The sequence below is a fragment of the Amphiura filiformis genome, chromosome 10 (genome assembly GCF_039555335.1).
Source record: "Amphiura filiformis chromosome 10, Afil_fr2py, whole genome shotgun sequence".
Taxonomy (NCBI): Eukaryota; Metazoa; Echinodermata; class Ophiuroidea; order Amphilepidida; family Amphiuridae; genus Amphiura; species Amphiura filiformis.
Window position 1 is genome coordinate 14,976,886 of NC_092637.1, and position 21,534 is coordinate 14,998,419.

The window sequence follows — 21,534 nt, forward strand, 5'->3', positions numbered from 1 at the left end:
ATATGTGGGCAATTCCAAGCAAAAGTGGACATGACTCAAAAAAATGAAATTGCCAATATATATTTCTTTTAACTTTTATATTATTCCAAACAGATGTAAGGTTCAAGTTATAAACTTTTTTCGGCATTTTTCTAACATTTTGGGTTTTTTAAAGTTTCTTTGGAGAGTGTATTTTAAGTGAAAAACTCCTGTTCAACTTAGATATTTTCCAAGTGGGCCTATTTTATTAAACATGGGCACTTTTCTTTTAAATTTGATACATTTTATATCTCTGAAATATGGTCTTCAAGAAACATCCAACACATTTTAAATAATCCCCCACTAATTTTTTTTTTTTCTTTCATTGCGTTTTCATAGCACTAAATATGGCGTAGCACGAGTTACCGAAAGATGCATTTTTATGTATTTTCAAAATGTTGGCAATGTAATTGATGCCACTTATTATTTTCCTTCTACTAGTAGTGCCTTGAGTAAAAATAAGAAATTAATATACAAAACACTATCCATCACATAATAATGACCCATTAAAAACTGTAGCACGAGTTACCAGTAGCACGAGTTACCGATGTTGCACGAGTTACCATAGCCCACTTCCCCCTGTACCAGCAAAGGTAATGCAAAATCTACCACTTGGCAGCAATAGAGGATCTCCCAACTACATGAATATGCATTTATATGTGACCATGGTATTGGTAACTATTTTTTTTCTTTCATTGCATTTTCATAGCACTAAATATGGCGTAGCACGAGTTACCGAAAGATGCATTTTTTTATATATTTTCAAAATGTTGGCAATTTAATTGATGCCACTTAATTATTATTTTCCTTCTACTAGTAGTGCCTTGAGTAAAAATAAGAAATTAATATACAAAACACTATCCATCACATAATAATGACCCATTTAAAACTGTAGCACGAGTTACCAGTAGCACGAGTTACCGATGTAGTACGAGTTACCATAGCCCACTTCCCCCTGTACCAGCAAAGGTAATGCAAAATCTACCACTTGGCAGCAATGGAGGATCTCCCAACTACATGAATATGCATTTATATGTGACCATGATATTGGTAACAGCTTTCTAGCAGCAGTGTAGCCAGTGTGTGGGGGGGGGGGGGGAAGGGGGAGCCTGCCCCATGACAAACTAGAATTATGCAGTTCGTAATTAAGGTGCCCATACACACACACACACAAGTGTGTAAATAACAAAGGTTTGTAAATAAAAAATAATATGCAATATGCAAATAAGCTCATTAATATTCATAAATATGCAAATAACATGACACAAAATTATACAGCACATCAGGCCACCATATCCAACCAAACCAAGTTTGAAGTTGATTGGTTATTGTGTTTATAATGCTGCAAAGTGGATTAATGAAAATGTAGGCAAAATTTGTAAATAAGCTCATTAATATTCATAAATATGCAAATAACATAACACAAAACTACACAGCACATCAAGCCACCATTATTCTATCACCATACCGGTACCAAGTTTGTAGTTATTGTGTTGGAGCTGTACAGTGGATTAATGAATTTGCTTCCGCCCGGACAGCCAAAGAAAGAAAGAAAGAAAGAAACAACCAGGCAACCACACATGTGTGGGGGCCAAAAATTAAAGAGAAAAGTGACCTCCTGTCGCAGGAAAATTAAAGTAAAAATATGGAAGGCAAAGATAGAGATAAGATTCAAGGAGCCAGTTTCCACCCCGATCATGTGCCAAAATAGTGTAAATTTATTTATACCAAATTTTTGCACACACCAATAAAGTCCTTTTTTTTTAAATCTCTAATACTTTACATTGTACAGTCTCTCTAAAAAACATGCTATTTAGCATATATCCCACTATCAATACCTGGCCAAAATGATGCAACCAAAATTTTTAGCCCTCCACCCCTAGGATCTAGCCTAAGAACCAATCAATTAATATGGGCCTGGGAAGAACAGAGGATACCTTAAAACATCCACTGAATGAGTAACCGAGGCAAAAGAAGAAATAAAACAAACAAAATAGATACTGGAAATCCTGAGATTAACAGCCACAGTGACATTGTTGATACTGAGATTGGTATAGTTCTGAGATTTGTATTGGAAATTGGTTTGTTGTTGAGTGTAATGAGGCTCATTTTCCAGCTTAGTGAAGTGATTGAAATCGGGCAAACTAGAGTATTTGCACCAAGCAGGAAATGGTCTCAACCAAAAGATGACCAAACATTCTATAACTCAGAAAGCAATTTTTAAAAAACTTACAGAGCAAATAACCATGAACATTACAAGTTTTGTGAGGGAATTTAGAGTCAAATAACATGGAAGTAAAAGTTTTATCAATTGTTGACTGTTCAATTTAACTGTTTAAATTTAAGCCCTAGAATAAAATATCCAAACAGGATCAAGCAAGGCGTATGTAAGGCTGGGATGTTTGTATGTAATGTGTGGTACATTGTATGCTGGTACATACATGTACACTGAATAGTGTTATTTGTACATAGATGGGTTATTTGGGGGGTTATTTGTACATAGAGTTATTTGATCATTACACCAGTTGTTGAAGAATTGTTATCAAAAAAAAATTTGACATTTAGATGAACAATACCATTTTATATATGGCCGGACAAACTGTAGCACGAGTTACCGTAGCACGAGTTACCATGTTTTTTGCCAGTCAATGTAAAACTATGAGGGGCACAACTTTTAAGGTATACCAAAACAAACCTTATTATAGCAATTACTTATCATATAATCAATAAGGCTTTAGTGTTTTTTGTTTTAGCACACCATCAAAATAAAAATGAGTGATTTTTAAGCATGTCCTCTGCTCGTAGCACGAGTTACCGATTTTTACAGCTGTCCCATACATACAAAAGTTGATATCCTGAATTAGCAATACTATGAGGATCTAGCCTTGAATGTTGGGTATTAAAATACAAAAAATACAGATTCCAATCAAATCAATTTAAAAGCTGGAGCACAAAGTATGTAAAAGGACGCCATAAAGTGTAGCACGAGTTACCGTGGAATTGCCCACGTATAAAGTGGAAAAATCCAAATAATATAGATATTTCATGCCGAAATGGCCTATGGTTTTCTGGATTGCATATGTCAAAAACTATGGGTCGCAGGAATATTTCACTTAACTTTTTCAATTCAAACATCCAGCTTAATATATTGATATACATTTCTTGTCTAATAAATAATTTTTTACTCAAAAAATTGGCATGTTGGTAAAAAATAATAAAAATCACTGAAAGAAGCATGTTTTTCCCAAACTTCGCCTCAATATGATGTGATGGAATATTTTTGTTCACATATATAAAATATTCATATGTCTTCTATTATTCAGAGCAAAAATTAGGGCAGCAGTCAATATTCTGATATATCTGATTCAGAACCCACGTGAATTTAATGTAGTTTGTTCACTTTTGTAGAGACAAGTTGTGTTTTGGATATCACCTGCTTCAGCAACAATGCACGAATAAACATCAATGGAGATGATCGCATGTTTATCGGAGGTTACAAGAGTGGTGATGACAGAGATGCCTCGATATCATTTGGACGAACATCAGATACAGGCACAGGTGATGGATTACCTACTGGATACAGTATCAACGAAGAACATCCAAGCCCGTCTGTATCCGCAAGACGACTTCTTATGCCTTCCTCTGGTGGCGTTGAAAGAATTGGTGCATTTTATTGTCAAGCTGAGAAAGCAGGAGAAACGGAAAGGATAACAACAATAATAATGGCTGAAAATAGTAAGATATAATCAAACATTAGCTAACTTACTAACATACCGATAGACTAGACTATGCCATAGTCGATTTTTGAGAAATATAAAAATATGTTATTAATCTCGATATTATTATATATAACCTGAATTAAGGTTATAGGTCTCATATTACGTAACGTTTGTAAGTAATTTTCCAAATGTTTCTTATGCCATATTCTGTGTGCCTAAATAAAACAATGGCTCAAGCAAATAACAAGCAAAGGAGCGACATTTAGTTTCGTTCTAATTTTTTTTATATTTAACACCGGGTTTGTATTGTATTTTCTAATTAAGGTGATATCACCCCTCAACACATTTCTCAAACAGTAAGCATTGGCGAGTCTGTTACTTTCACAATAGAAACAAGCAAGTCTGCTCTCAGGTGGTGGCATAATAATATACAATACAATGGAAATGATAACCGTCCAAATTGGAATGACATGACGAGCGTTACAATCCCCAGGGTCACCGTTAATGACGCGGGTGTTTATGAGTGCTCTCAATTCGGCCTAAGAGAAAATGGTAAACACGCTATATTTCAACTGGTCGTTCGAGGTAAGAATATCTTCGAAATGGCATCCCATATCAAAGATAGAAGGGGCACTGACTCTTTATTGCGTTAGCGCCAGGAGTTTGAACCAACGCTAATGCTAATAAAGCTAATTAGCAGGATCAGCTGTATACATCACCATATCGTCCCCCTGCTACGATAATTGGCCAAGTCATTTTGTGCAATTTTGAGAGCAAAGCACAAAATAATAGTGCTCAGCACTATGTCGAGTCGTGTGATTTCGGTGTTAAAAGCAAACTTTCACTTGATTTTGTCTCTTGTGGGGGTAAATAATGGGAAAAAAGATGTTTGCATTTTTTTATTTCGTGGGAAGTGATAAAATCCAAGATGGCCGCCAACATCCTATAAAACTGACTGACATATCCAAAAAAAGCTATATATCACTCTCAAAATATGCTAAAATGTAAATTTCAAACACTGGAACTATGAAGCCTTGTGTCAGACACTCAAAGAAAGATTTAATATTTCGGGGTAAGTGGTAAAATCCAAGATGGCCGCCACAATCCTATAAAACTGACTGACACATGCAAAAAAAAAAGCTATATATCGCTCTCAAAATATGCTAAAAATGTAAATTTCAAACACTGGAACTATGTAGCCTTGTGTCAGACACTCAAAGAAAGATTTAATATTTCAGGGTAAGTGGTAAAATCCAAGATGGCCGCCAAAATCTTGTAAAACTGACCGACACGTGCAAAAAAAAGCCACATACCTCTCTCAAAGTATGCTCAAAATCTAAATTTCAAACAATGGAACTAGCATTGTGTCATGCACTCAAAGATAACTTTAATATTCTAGAATTATGATTATTATTCAATATGGCGACCAATATGGCTGCTTATATACTGCTTAAATGTATATAAATGCATGAGTTTGTTTTTATGATCACGTTTCCAAGTGTATAATTATGTCTTTGAACCAAAGGCACAATGTTTTACATAACCAGACCCCTTGCCAGGTCCAAGATGGACGGCATATCATATACAGTACCTACTCATGGCACTAGTGCATGGTTATACACTAATAGGCCTGAGCGATGCATGGAAATGATGAACTATTTGTCTGCGTGGCATCTGAAAAGACTGTTTAAAATCACTGTAATGACCAAGTTATATTGCCAAAAAGTACATTTTGGGTTTTGATGTTTCGAAATGGTATATTTTTCTCATTATATGACACCTTTTAGCATAGATCGCCCTATCTAATTAATTGTATCTTTCAGCTTCGAGGGCGCAATGCCATTTTGTTTGCGGTTCAGTGCATTTAAACAAGAAAAGTCTCATTTCAACCTATGTTGAGTTTTTGATCATTTTTGATCATTAAATCATCTAGTTTCACCTGATATTGGTGGCGTTTAACTATATTAACTGCGAGAGTTCTAAATTTGAGAAAATTTCACCCGAAATCAGCCATTTTCCCATTGACAACAGTGTAATGGGTTTAGGAGTTTAGACTGCGTTATCCTAGATTCACGTCCCTTATCGGGGGTTGGGGCACCTTATCAGGGGTTTAGACGGCATTATCCTAGATCCACGTTCCTGATCTGGGGTTAGGGCACCTTATCTGGGGTTTAGAATGCATTATCCTAGATTCAGGTCCCTTATCTGGGGTAAGGGCACCTTATCTTGGTTTAGATGCCTTATCTGGGATTTAGACTACCTTATATGGGGGTTGTGTTTCTTATCTAGGGTTTAAGGTGCCGTATTTGGGTTTTTTAAACTGCCTTATCTGGAGCTTACGTCCCTTATCTGGGGTTTAGATGCCTTATCTGGGGTTTACGTCCCTTATCTGGGGTTAAGGCACCTTATCTGGGTTTAGATGCCTAAAGAATGGATCTGGGATTTAGACTGCCTTATCTATGGTTTACATCCCTTTTGGGGGGTTTTACATCCCTTATGGTTTACATCCCTTATTTGGAGCCTTATGGGGTTTAAATGCTTTATCTGGGGTTTAGACTGTGTTATCCTAGGTTTACGTCCCTCATATCTGAAGTTAAGGCGCCTTATGTGGGATTTAGATGCCTTATGTGGGATTTAGATGCCTTATCTATATCTGGTGTTTACGTTCCTTATCTGATGTTAAGGCGCCTTATCTGGGGTTTAAACTGCCTTATCTGGGGTTTACGTCTCTTATCTGGGGTTTACGTCTCTTATCTGGGGTTAAGGCGCCCTATCTGGGGTTTAGGTGCCTTATCTGGGGTTTGCGACCCTTATCGGGGTTAACGATCCTTATCTAGAGTTAAGGCACCTTACGTGGGGTTTAGATGCCTAATCTGTGGTTTATGTTCCTTATTTAGGGTTAAGGCACCTTATTTGGGGTTTGGACTGCTTTATCTGGAATCTATGTCCCTTAATCTGGCGTTACGGCGCCTTATCTGGGGTTTAGATATCTTATCTGGGGTATAGACTGCATTATGCTAAGGTTAAGGTATCTTAGCCCCAGGTAAGGATCGTAAACTCCGGATAAGGCCGTATAAACCACTGATACGATAAGATATAGGCTAAATTGTGCATTTTAGTGGTGGTCATTTTTAAATTTTAGCGGCCATCTTGGGATTTAAGGTCCTGTGCTGTTTTAGATTATACCAATGGATTTCTAGACCCTGTAAACATGGGTATAGACACCAGCATCATACTTCTAGGACTTTCTGCACCCGAGATATAGCCAAATTTTCACTGGCGGCCATTTTGACATTTTGGCAGCCATCTTGGAATGATAGGTCAAAGGCTGTTGTAAATGACTCTATTGGATTCCTTGACCCTGAAAACATGGGTATAGACATCAGAATCGTGCTGCTGGGGGCTTCTCTGACCAAGTTATGGTGATTTTAAGGGATTTTGGCGGCCATTTTGAAAAACGCCCTCTACCAAGAGTTCCCCACACTTTTCGATGGTGCAGAGCCCTCTCATCTTATTCAGCGTCCTCAAATCTATAAAGAAACACCTTCAGAACTTCTTGTACTCAACCCGAGAATGGGACTTCCATTCTGTACCCTACTAAAGCGCAATTTATGAGTAAAATATGGCAAATTTTCAATCACGGCGGCCATCTTGGATTTTAGGCACTAAACGGTCTTTAAAAAAATGAAAACATGTTTTATTTCAATCTTTACCTTTCAATGTAATGACATCAATTGAGAAATTGCTTTTAACAAAAAAATCGCACGACTTCCCCTTTGTTCAACATAGCGCTGTGCACTATAAGGTACACGCGGCCTGCATTTCAAAACATATTTATTCACCAATCTTTGAACAAGAACAAATGATAATGAATGACATCGGGACACTTTAGTTATAAAGCCATGTTAGAACATTTGCTGAGGAGGACGTCCTCAATGTTTTTCAAAATTCTGTTTTTTTACACGATTGTAATGTACTTCAGTAAACTATCATACCCTGCAAAAAAAAGGAAAAAAAGCCTTTAGTTGCTGTAGTTTTGTCAAAATCCGAGATTTTGAATAATCCGTTGAACAAGCCACGATGGAAATATTAGTCGAACGCGTCTGACAGTTAAAACTAACATTTTGTGAAAGAAATATAGCTCTTTCTTACGGACATGTTACAATATGGCTTTAACGATGTGTGTGGAGCGAGCGAAAATTGCAATTTTAACGTGCCAACATCATTCTGTAATAACTTAGGCAGTTTGGCGAATGTTTGAATGTAATGCTAAAACTTGTTTACTGGTCGTCGACCCCCCCCGCTCGCTACGCCACTGCTGGACCGTCGATACACAAGGTCTCTTAAAACTCCATAATATCCCTTAAACCAACCCTCGATGGCAACCAAAATAACGTTTTTGTTACTATTGTTGATTTTAAGCTTGTGAAACAGGGAAATGGGGTGATACTTGTCAATTAGATTGTCCTCACTGTTTCAATGGAGGAATCTGCGACGAACGATCTGGTGAATGTGTCTGCGCACCAGGATTCAGTGGCGTACGGTGTCAAACAGGTAGGTAAAATGAAACGAATCTAATTAATAATGTAGGTCTACTCTTTCACTTTTTCATTTTATGGGACATATGCGCGAGAAGTGAGGAACGTTTCAAAATTTTAACGCTAAAGCAGGGTGAACGAGCGAGCATATTATGTGCCGGCGTCACTGGGACAATTTCGCGTGAAGCTATTAATAATTATTAGCTCAAAATGAAGGTAAATTTTGATCCGGTGCGTGTAAAGCGGGCAAAATAGTGCAATTTACTCTCATTTTGGCCCCAAACACTGTATTTTTCGTGTCTCTCCCCCGCCTATGATGCAGATTACAGCTTTTTGTCAATTTTGTCCCGGTATTTTGAGCCAGGGGCAACTTGCACCCCTGCCCCGGCCGGTACGCCTCTGCTCAAGTTCCGAGGCATTCCCTACTGAAAATGGAGAAGAAGTGAAGCAAATTTTGACTATACCAGAGGCGTTGTAAGGCATTTTTTAATTGAATAAATAAGTAGTGTTTACTGACAGGAAAATGGCTAAATATCATTTTTACATAGGATTTGCTACTCAATCTTACTTCGCGGAAGAACGTACATTTTCTGCTCATTTAAACTTCAATGGCAAAGAAATATTTTAAGCACGGATTTTTAATTCTCACTGCACACATTTTTAACCTCACTGCACGGACGTGCCAGGAGGTAAGTTAAAATATCCCTGATGTAAACCAGTTAAGAATTTTCAGACATTTTCTTCGTTTTCCGTTTTCAATTTTTGCTTTTAAATACTTAGTTTATGGAAGGAATAAATGGGGAGGAGACGGCCAACTACGATGCGCGGGTATTGATGATCACGGATATGGCTGCCAAGGTAGACTTTTGTGCTTACCACACCCATATGGATGTTCATGTGCCGCTGGCTTTATAGGAATCGATTGTGACGAAGGTACGACTAATCATAAGGCATAATGTTGTGATTGCCGGAAACATCCTTTAGTCATGTTCATTATGAACATGATTAAAGGATGTCTCCGGCAATCACAACATTATGCCTTATAAAATAAAATAAATTTAGTGTTAGACAAATAATTATCAAGCACGAATCACATGGTTTTATTTAACTCATATTGACCATAAAAACGAAGAAAACAGCCGGCTATCAACACGCGATATTCAAACTTCCCGCGCCTAAATTGTCTAGTGCAATGACGTCATGGTTACTTGTGCTCAATTGTTGCCAGCCTTCATTGTATTACTGGAATTTTGAATATCGCGTGTTGAGATACAGCTGTATTAATTCGTTTTTATGGTCGATGGGTCACTTGTCTTCAGTGGCGTAGCCGGGGCAAATTTTCAGGGTTAAAATGGACGGCAAAGAGTAATTATTAAAATGACTGAAAATGGGAAACAATTATCAACAAATGGGGCCAAAAACTTGCTTTGCGCTTTGCCCCTCACACTTAATTCCTGGCCACGTACGCCACTGTTTGTCTTCAAAATCTAGCCGACCACTGTATGATAATTAATATTATTATTATTTTGTTATATTAAAAATATGCTATTTGATAAATTTTGTCAGCTCGCTTGGCCTTGTATGCAGACTATCACTTTTGCATTTCATTGTTCTTGCTCTGCAGAAATATACACCATTTACCATGTTAATTTATCATTGCATTAAATACCTTGGTGTAGATTTAATTTACAAAATATTGCATTAAATAGTTACCTGCTATGTAAGTTATAACTTTAGCTCATTATATAGACTTGTTGCAAGTGCACGTACAATCATGTGCTTATGCTTTCACCCGGGCTAAATACATTTTTGTTATTATTGTACCGTAATACTTATGCCATGCCTGAACTGTTTTATATTATAATGGGATTTTACAACCCCTTTACACCTACTGTGTAGGTTTGATTGTTATTTTCACCATCATTACTCATTGATTTATAATTGAAAGCTTAGCCCTTGTGATAATAAGTTTAATATACCTAACTCACAAGGCATATATCTTGCTATTGTATTTATTATTCTTCTAAAATTTTGTTTATCATAATTATTTAATACTAACCTTTGTAAAGGGTGCCACAACAACACGCTCTGCGTTCAGTGGCATCCTCATAATTTTCACCATATTATACGATGTTTGTAAAAGCTTTTTTATATTGTAATTCTTTAATGGATGGAATTTGATGAAATAAAACTGAACTGAACTGAACTGATGATAGCCATTGGGGATATTTAGGCAGGGGATTTGCCATATGGCGAAGTACTGAAACCATTATAGGAGAATCTCTCCGATGACTAATTCCTTTAATTTCCGTGTCCCCTCCCCCTTCCGAAGAAAGTGGCAGCCTCCTTAGTAGACCTATACAAAATATCCAATGATCTCCAAATCACTATTCTCATGATTATATATGTTATAATCATGTACAATTGTTTCCTCAGAATGTGAAGCGGGTTCCTACGGTGCCAACTGCAGATCTGAATGCCATTGTGCTGATGGTGTGTCATGTCTTAAAGACACGGGTGAATGTGATGGTGGACAATGCCATCCAGACTGGTATGGTGTCAACTGTCAAGGTAGATAATAAGGCAAAAAAAACCAACTGTTTGGTTGCCCTTCCGAGACAAAAATTGGGAGGGTCGGTATGTCGATCCTTTTTTTTCGTGGAATCTTCCTCAATTTTTCCTCCATTTTGAAAGCTTTTGAAAAGACTAGTATTGACAAATGCTTGATCATTTTATGGTAAAAAATTGTGTGTTTTTGAACTGGGTTTGAATGGAAATACTTCTTGTTTTCAATCAAATATGCATTTAATAAATAAATGAGTGAATAACAAATATAAAAGTCCTTGATTCTGTCCAAATTTAAGGTTTCTTCTAAAAATTTTTAAAAAAACCCGACCCAATTTTTTGGGTCGGTCGGTTGTGGGCAACCAAACATATGGTTTTAGCCTAACCAGTTGGCAGAACAGATATGAGCAAATCAGTTTATAATATCAGCCATCGTAAAATAGTCAAAGGTCTCCCTATAATTATGTTAGTTTTTTATCTCGTGTCCTTCGGTACCTAATTAGGCATAAAAATTTCTAAAACAAACACAAAATAAGCCCTCTACAAACACACATATATATATTGGGCCTACAAACAAAAAAGAACATTAAACATTTATAACAAAAGGCTAGAAATCCGGTCAAGCCTAATAGCGAAAACACTAAATTAAAGGGATGGCCTTTCCACATGTTCCATCAAAACAATAAACAAAAATGCAAAAGGTGTCAAATCAAACTCCAATGTCAAGAACAGGTGGAAAGGAGAACAAAACGAAATGGACGATTAAAAAAACCTGGTTGCACGAGATGGAGACAAACAGCAGATTTGAAGGCTGGTTAGGTGGTGCATTTGACAACATCCTCCTCAGGCAAGAAACTTGAGCCGCATATGGAAAGGTTTCTATACAAAAACGATTCTCTTATAAACCATCATGCGCACAGTTCCCATCTCGATACACCTGAGCACACATGTTCGTCCAAAACCTTCCAAGCAGAGAACAACAAGCAGTGAATGTCTCCACCACAGTCTTTGATTACACTACACGGTTGAGTGCATAGAAATGTAACAGCTGTGGAGCTTCTAGCTGAAAAATGGGCCTCTTTGATTGGTTTTTGACGAAAGATCAAGTGTTCCCTTCATCCAATCAGAATTTTTTTAATATCAAACGAAAGCTAACACTTCCCCCTAAAAACACTTCTCGTCACTAGGTAAACAGATAACGCAATTTAATGTTATAGCAAGGCAAATGTGAACAATCTGTTGAAAACTACCTATCAAGCACATTTTTTGACCAAAATGTAGGCTTTAAAAGTCAAAACCTCAAGAGTTCCTTACAAATTTTATGTCATTAAATGAAAAAGCACTGAGCAATGGTCAATTCTCTTTAAATTGCAAATCATGTGCAAAAAGTTACTATTTTCGCCTGTTTTGTCATACGGTTGTAAATTCAATGAACTATGACTTTTAAAAAGGGCGCTTACAAATTGATATGTCGGAAAGGTGGATCAAGAGAAAGGCTATTGAGATTGCGGAGAGTGGTCTTGGAGTGAAGCTTGATCGGATTGGGAGAAGAGCAGAGATGGTTGAGAATCATCAAATGATTAATTAGGGCAGCAATGTCACGACGCTTTGACAGGCTTGGGAGATCGCATTTACGGAGAAGATCTGCATAAGATAGATTCCAGGACTGGAGAATTACTCTGCAAACAAATCTCTGAGTGGACTCAAGCCTGTTGGTTAAGGTGAAATTGTTTAGACTAGGGCTAAGTAGAGCACACATGCACGTAATTTGTAATGTATTATTATAGTATAATTATTGATTGAGTTGGAACATTATCCTTACTAAGTTTGTTAATTCATATTCAATATTTTTTTACATGTTACATCCAATAATTGACGAAATCAACAGAACCCTGTCCAGGTAAGAAATAAATGACCATTTAATTGTTTTACTCTTTTCATATAACGTCTCCTACTTTAAGATAAGATCGCGATTACTGTGCATATCACTACACTGAAAGCCAAACTGGAGTCTAATAGCAGAGTTAGAGTCCAACCACTCTGCGACTATGTCTAAAATGATTCCATATTGAGAGTCACCTGACTCCATTGAAGAGTCATAATTTGTTGACTCCGCTGAACAGTGGCGGCGCCAGGAATTTTTTCGGGGGGGGGCATTGAGGGGCAAAGTGAATTTCAGGAGGGGGAAAATAACCAAATGTTGCGCAAAATTGCAGCAAAATATGGACATTTTCGTAATTTTGGGCTTTTACTGGGGGGGCAACTGGGGGATTTTGCCCCTCATGCCCCCCCCGTAGCGCCGCCACTGCCGCTGAAGAGTCACTGTTTGATGACTCTGCAGAGGATTCATTTGACTCATAATATGGATTAATTTCAGACATTTGCTTCTAGAGTAACCCAGAATCCATTTTTGGAATCACCCTGGCTCCATTGCAGGGTAACCTCGAATATGTCGAAGCTATTCGACAGTCCGACTCCAGGTAGGAAAGCTTACTATTATTAGCTTTACCTCACCGTCAAGTTAAATTCTCCTGTCGAAACCAGCTAAAGACCAAGTTAGCCTACAATATGAAAGTACCATATCACACTGTCCAAACACTGTCCATGATACACCGTGTGAATGACCAGTAGGCCATATGCTGAACAGCAGCTGCATAATGCAAAATGGCTGCTACCTCAGCAACCGTCGATGACTCTGAATATAGAATCAATTGACTCTACGGGTAGAGTCAATTGACTCAGTAGTAAAAGTCAGGTCCGACTCCTTTTGAGAGTCAGTGTTGAATAACTACCACGTAGTGTACGACTACGCGTGTAAATTCGAGTCAATTGACTCCATGATTAGAGTCAATTGACTCTCTTGTGACAGTCAGGTGACTCCTTTTGAGAGTCAGTGCTAGTTTACTCAAGTGGAATCACTTGATCCCATTCTGGCTTTCAGTGTACTCAAGGGGCGGCGCCATGGCATATTGTGCTATTCCTGTTGAAATCCATACGATATACACACCCTATGACCTTACGCTGTGCAATCCACCTTCTTGTAATTGACCACTTCGTTGCCGTTGGCGGCGTTTGACTCTGCTAACTCCAATTAGGCCGGAGTTCTAAGCGGAAAACTGAAATACAAAAATTCAAAATTTTGGGGCAAATTTAACACAAATTGTCTTAATTTTTGCTTTTCCGTCCAATTTTGGGAAAATTAAAAAATTCGGCTACAAGTGAGGCAAAAATTTCCCATCCATATCAAAATTGGCATAGTAAAGCAGTCATTGATATACCAAAAATCCCGAGAATGTTTGCAGTACGTCCCCTTATGGTCATTTGTACCTCCTCCATGGGTTTAAAGTTGTACGGGTATTTTGATTTTGAAAGTCGCATTAACATTTTGCCATTCATTCTTGTTACAACATGTAATGCGAGCAGATCCACAAGAGGTTTCTAATCTGCAAGCTACTGCATATATGAATAGCATTGTACTCCAATGGGGTTCAACGGTAAGCCCATGTGCCGATGACATCATAGACTACGTCGTGGAATATAGATTGATAAATATGGACCAGTGTATTGAACCGACCCCAATATCAACTAAAAATTTCATTTCGAATGGTGCAAGTTTTACACTTTCGAACCTGGCTCATCATTCTACATACATGATATCTGTGACCGCTCGACGCAACACTTTACGATTAGGACCAACTACATCTGTGTCGCTTGTGACTCAGCAAGCTGGTGAGTAAAATTACTGATAAGTTTTGAAATAGCATTTAATCCTGAAACAAAAGGAAACTGTGCTTCACGCAGGAGTTTACCGTATGGTTTTCATAACGCAATTTGAATTTGCCTAAAATGAGGCGGATATGCTATTAAGAAGGCTCAATTTGAGAGTTTTTGAGCTTTGTGGGGATTGAACTTTGGAATTTTGTGCTGTTATTGAGCCGTTGTTATCAAATGTATTGGGCTTTGAGGTGATGTTGTCTGAATTTTGAAAGCAATTGGGGTTCGAGTTGAAATACGCTTGTTATGTACTTGTTATTGGAAAATTGAACGAGCTTACAAATATGACTCGTAAAATACGTGAATATTTGTGATTGTCCAATGGGCTGTAAGTATATAATATGAGAACCTAAGGGAGGCATCAAAATGTACCACTTCTAAGAGCCATATTGGGAATCATATTACAGTTCTGACAAACCCAAATTGGTTTGAGGTTCAGGAAAAATAATCTCAAAACCTTGGCACTTCGTGAAAAAAAATATTCCAAACTTTTGTCCAACCATGTAAAATATGTAATATGCATCCTTTCTTAACGTTTTAGAGCCCACATCACCTCCTTCAGACGTTACCGCCTACAATGTCTCGTCTGATGAAATCAGTATCCGATGGTCTCAGCCTCCATGTGGGTCAAGAAACGGACCAATAGTATCCTACTTCTACACCTTAAGCACCGTTGATGGCGCATTAGTTATGGAAGGTGCGACAGAATCTCCAGACATTAGTCTTGGACAGCTGACTCCGTTTACAGACTATACTTTCTCTGTGGCAGCCATGACGGAAGTAGGGGTTGGTCCGGCATACACAATGGTTGTTTCCACAAAACCTGCAGGTATTTTACGCAAAAATTTCTTTTCCAGTCCCGGATGTTTGAGATCTGTTCCATAATTTGGTTTATGGTTGAGGTCCAATGCCTTATAACCTTTTCCGAACCCCTATTGAGCAATTAGAATCTAATAAGTAACAGGAAAAAATAAGGCATGCGCATTCTATTATCCTCACTATGACTGACGTCACTTCAGGTAGTACCCAAAAGGTATCATACTACCTTTTAGTAAGGTAGTATCATACTACCTTTTAGTAAGGCTAAAATGGTTAAACCAACGGTATAGGTTTTATTCCTCATTGTTATCTAAATCCTCTGTGGCGAATTTATCATGATCATCTGCTATAACTACGATATTCAGTGCCGGTTTTACCATTGGCCCGGGCCCAGGGCCTCTAAATTTTTTGGGCCCCCAATGTGCATCTTCCTTTTTTTGTAAAGCCGGAAACACCATTTTTGGGGCCAAAATAGATTGCAAAATTTGGCGCGCTTCGCGCGCACTAGCCTCATATATAGTTCACTTTCACTTTGGCCTAAAATAGTTTGACATTGAAATTTTTCGCGCGTGCAAACTGTCCCAGCAAAATTTTGCAACTAAACAAAAACTTAGCCACTTGAGTGCACATGCCTTCCTCATGGTGAGTTGGGGGCCTCCAATTTTGGCAAAGGTAAATCCGGCCCTGACGGTATTGTAACGTTTTGGATGCTTCTGTGATAACTTCTTACAGCTCCAAGTGCACCAAGAATGCTACAAGTTGTGGATGTCTCCAAAGCAACGATACAAGTATCGTGGGAGGAACCAGAGTATCCTAATGGTATTATCACCAAATTCACGGTAAGTATCATATCTGGTACGATCAAAGGTTGGAGAATTTTAATTTTAATTGCTAGATTTGACACACCAGTAGAGCAGGTCATCTACTATTTGTCACGGGTTAGATGCTGCAATCATTCATTCGGGCCGGGGATGGTACTCGTTTAGGATCCAAATTGAGGCTCGTGTTTAAATAGTATTTTTGTCGTCTAAGACAGCGTTTACCAGCCCCGCAGGAGAGAGTGCGTTGGACGCATCAACATTCAGAGCAAGTGATTGTGTTCAATCTCTCGAGCAACAAGGGATCTGCATTTATTTACCTATTTCATACACGACAAAGCATTTCTACAATATCTGCTATTCCTTGATGTCGGACAATTTGACGAATATCAATTCGGCCACCTTCAAGAAAAAGGAATCAATCCTGCAAGGCGTGAACGCACAGCGCGTAGTGCGCGTGAAACTGTACTACGCGAATGCAATTACTATCTCTCTCTCTCTGGGTCAGATGGCGCAGGATTGCGCTGCTGTGGTCTTCACAAGAGTACGCCATCTACTTCTATCAAAAGCCAAACGTGTTGCACCATACATTCCGTGTGATGAAACGTTCTTCACATCATTTGTCCAAGATGTTGATGGACGTCTCCTTCCAATTACTAGTATACAATATTTATGCACTCCGCATATTTTAACGGCTTTTCTGATTAGCTATGTTTTAGTTTTTGAGAAAAATGCAAAAATAGACGCAAATCTATCGAGGAGTGTAGTACCCCCTTAAGCTTGAAATGTTTTTGTTTTTTTTTGCTTTCATTGTTATCAGGTTCGAGGCAAAGTTATCGATAAACCATACGACCTATTGTTTATCCCCTCTGCTGACTACGAGTTTGATGTGGACGTAAATGCTCAACAAAGAACATACCAGATCCAAAATCTGAAACCATCCACACAGTATGAAATACAAATAGCAGCACATTCCGAAGTCGGAGAAGGTGATAGTGTGACTGCCGAACAATTTACTGATGCGGTAACCAAAGACGGTAAATATACTTAGTAGTCAAAACTTTTGAGATGAATATGAGTATCATTGTGTTTGAATTTTCAATAAACATTTAACATGTACCCCGCAGTCCACATTTGTATAGTCCCGGATAATTTCTTGTACGTATTATTTATTAACAGGCTCAGGAGTAAACACAGTGACGATAGCGGTTGTTTTGTGTGTAATTGTATTGATGGCGATTGTCATTGTTGTATTGGTATTGAAAATTAGGTCAGTATTAAAGACATATTATAACATTTCTTTAAAAATAGATTAGTATTTATTTTCCATAAAATGTTAGCTTTTACTGTCAGATATGTCCCCTCTGAGCCGAACAAGTGAGGTAAAGCAAAGAAAATTGGAATTTACTACTAAAGCCAATGTATGTTACTCTGGCGGTTGTAATACAGTACGATCCTCTGGCGTGTCTTTGTCCTGTACGCCGTATACGTAGTACTGTCTTATGAACAACACATACGCGTTCGACTAATATTTCTATCGTAATAATAAAACGACGGTTCCGGCGATTTATTCAAAATCACGAATTTTGACAAAACTACAGCACTAAAGTCTTGATTTTTGCAGAGAATCTTTGTTTACTAAAGTACATTACAATCGTGTAAAAACCTGAATTTAACATTGTTTTGAGGGCATTCTTCTCAGCAAATGTTATAATATGTTAACTACGCTAATACCCACACTCATGTCTTAATGTTGTGCACAACTTACCAGGATGTGGAGTCCCAACCCGATGATCAAGAAGCGACTTACCAAGACATCTGTAGCAAACTTAGCCCTACGGATGAGACGTAAAGACAAAATGCATCGGAAAACGCGGCGTATGACAATGACTCAGTCATTAGATTTAATAAACGGGCGCGGGATGCTAATTTAGAATTTAGAAATTAGTTAAATCGAAATAGATGATACAAATAGAAGAATGTTTCTTTTTTATTTTATTTTACTGTTGGCAGGAGAATCGGTAGGCTCATAATGATTGGATGCAAAGATATAAAAGAACAGATGTTAATACGCTTACCTGATATATTTTTACATAATATAAATCGAGTGTGTATCGAGTGTGTGAATTTATTAGGGTTGATGCATTGTATTTTAGCATTGTATCGTAATGCATGCGAGAGAGAAAGGCTTATAGTAGATTTTAATTTTTTACTCGGATACATTGCCCGGATACATAGCGGGTTGAACTGTTAAAATAACCCCAAAATACTTTATGCATGAAATTGTATTTTTGAACGAATCTCACAGCTGACCAAGATCTGATGACTTCAAATCTATCATGAATTATGTTTCAGTATAAAATAAAAAAGAAAGAAAGAAAGAAAGAAAGTCCCAATCATATTGACCTATTCATATATTTAAGCAATTATTGTTTAAGACGAGCATCTTTTAAGCAATAAACGTTTAAAATCCTTAAACAATTGGTTGTTTAAAGTCTTAAACGTGCAATTGTTTAAAGCATTTAAGCATTTATTGGGTTAAGGTTTAAGCAATAATTGTATAAGATGTTAAACAGTGGCAAAGTTTAAGGCTTTTAACCAATTATTAGAAGAGAGGGCCACGTAAACAATGATTGGTTAAGGATTTCTATATCGCAGGATAAGAGTGTAGTTCACTGCGGATGCGATTTCAGATAGGTCATCTGGGGGTGCTATATTAAATATTCCTTTAGGCTTGATTTTTAATTGCCAAATCCAAGGGTACTCACATATTTAGACTTTAGTCATCTTGGCTGATGGCTTCTTCAGAATGACCACTGGTGATCCACTTTTCCCGCGGGATTGACCGCTGCTTCCGGCAATTTTCGCATCCCTAGGTTGCTGAGTTCTTATAAGTGGATCGTATACGTGATCAAGAGAGTAACTACCGATGTCCAGGTTGACTGTTTTATCAATCAATCAATCAATCAATCTTTTATTTTTCATCAATCTCATAAAGCATACAATGTAACAACAGAGGTAAATTAAATTATTGCACATTAACAAGTATTGATGAAGGCAGGTACATCACAAGGCCAAGAGGCCTGAAAACGATGTACCACCTTATAACATATAATTATAATTGTACATTAAATAATCAAAACATTAATTATACACAAAAACATAAAGACATACAAAGAACCCATCTTAAGTTATAAAAATGCAAATTAAAGCAACAAATAATTTAGCAGTGTTTGATAATACATTATGGTGAATTTTGTACAGAGTCGGCAAAAACAAGAAATTATGAGATTATGAGAGGTATTAATTAGATTTTAAATACCTTATAATGCTATTTTTGAATTCATTTACACGTTTAGCTTCTTTAATTTCAATTGGCAATCTATTCCATAACCTAGGACCAAGTGTTAGAACATCAGTCATTTTATGGATATCAGTACGATAATTCTCTTTCTTTCTGGTATTATAATTGTGAATAGACTTCATGTTTATGAACAAATTGTCAAATGATCTTGGTAATAAACTCATATGATATTTGTACATAAAATACCCAGTTCTTTATTAAATAATTGACATATATTAAGTAAATTGTACTTTTCGAACAGTGGTTATGGTGTGGCAAAGATACGAACTATTTGTGATAATTCTAACTGCTCTTTTTTGGAGCTTCACAATTCTGTTTAAATTATAGTTATTAGCAGAACCCCACAATACTATACCGTACGTTAAATATGGTAAGATTAGTGTACAATACAACTGATACAAGCTTGGTTTAGGTAAAAATAGCTTTACTTTGTTTAAGACGCCAATATTCCTAGAACAGGTCTTACAAATATTGTTAATGTGTGACCTCCAAGTAAGGTTTTCATCAAGTGTAATTCCCAGAAATTTGACATCATACACACGTGAAAGTTTGCATCCATCGAGAAATACATTGTGAACTTCAGTTATATTTTTTGTTTGATGAGGTGTTCCAATAAACATAAGATTTGTTTTACTGGCATTTAAGGATAACTTGTTACACTTAAACCAGTTAACAATTTCCTTCAACTCTTTATTTAAATTATCACAAAGCCTCTGAATATTGTTATCAGAAAGAAAAACAGTTGTATCATCTGCAAATAATATGAAAGATAGAAGTTTCGATGTTTCACTGATGTCATTCATATATACAATAAATAGTAGTGGCCCCAGGATGGAACCCTGTGGTACCCCACATTTAACACTGGTATGAGATGAATTTGCAAAATTAAAGGATACATATTGTTTACGATTTGACAAATAGTTTTCGAACCAGTCATATGATATACCACGAAAGCCATAATGGTACAACTTTTGTAATAGAATGTCATGATCAATAGTATCGAAGGCCTTTGAAAGGTCCATGAAGATACTTGCAGTACACATATTTTCATCAATAGCCTTATTTGTATCTTTAATAAAGTCTAATACAGCCATATACGTAGAATGTTTATGACGGAACCCGTATTGTCTATTGTACAGTAATTCTTTGGCATTTAAAAAGTTACTACATCTTTCATGAACAATTCTTTCAAGAATTTTGGAGAAACAAGGCAACACAGATACTGGTCTATAATTACCAAATGATTGTGGAGAGTCTTTCTTGTATATAGGCACTACCTTTGCTATTTTCATGGCATCAGGAACTATTCCTTCTGTGAGCGACTTGTTAAATATGATTTTCAATGGATATACAATTTCATTGGCAACCAATTTGACCACATCAGACTTTATTTGATCATAACCTGGACTTTTTCTATTACCCAAATTATTAATAATCTTCAGGATTTCATTTTCGTCAGTTGGTTGGAAAAAACAAGTAGAGTTGCTGCTATTAATTAGGTATTCATCAAAACTTTTACCTTGATGTTTTATAGAAGCAGCTAATGAGGGACCAATGCTTGCAAAAAACTCATTGAATTTGTTTGCTACTTTAGGGGGAATGACCACTGGTGATCCACTTTTCCCGCGGGATTGACCGCTGCTTCCGGCAATTTTCGCATCCCTAGGTTGCTGAGTTCTTATAAGTGGATCGTATACGTGATCAAGAGAGTAACTACCGATGTCCAGGTTGACTGTTTTATCCCCCCGCCTTCTGATCCAAATTGCTTCTCTGATGAGTCTTGTTTGCTGGTTTCCATCTTTCTCGAGAATTTTAGGCTCTTCCCAGTTGATGACATGATTTTCAATGGCAATGTGGTCAGTTATCGCCGATTTGTTAAGTTCAGTTGTTGACACAGATCTATTCTTTCTTGTATATTT

General features: G+C 37.2%; 1 protein-coding gene across 1 annotated transcript in view; it reads left to right on the plus strand.

Moving 5' to 3' along the window:
* The window catches only part of LOC140162549 (uncharacterized), a 64,800-nt gene that overhangs the window by 4,382 nt on the left and 38,884 nt on the right, over positions 1 to 21,534 (plus strand). The window contains exons 2-6 of the mRNA XM_072185804.1: positions 3,427 to 3,753; positions 4,062 to 4,322; positions 8,160 to 8,291; positions 9,056 to 9,208; positions 10,712 to 10,846. Of these exons, the coding sequence (XP_072041905.1) occupies positions 3,427 to 3,753; positions 4,062 to 4,322; positions 8,160 to 8,291; positions 9,056 to 9,208; positions 10,712 to 10,846 (1,008 nt within the window). The remainder of the gene's footprint in view (positions 1 to 3,426; positions 3,754 to 4,061; positions 4,323 to 8,159; positions 8,292 to 9,055; positions 9,209 to 10,711; positions 10,847 to 21,534) is intronic.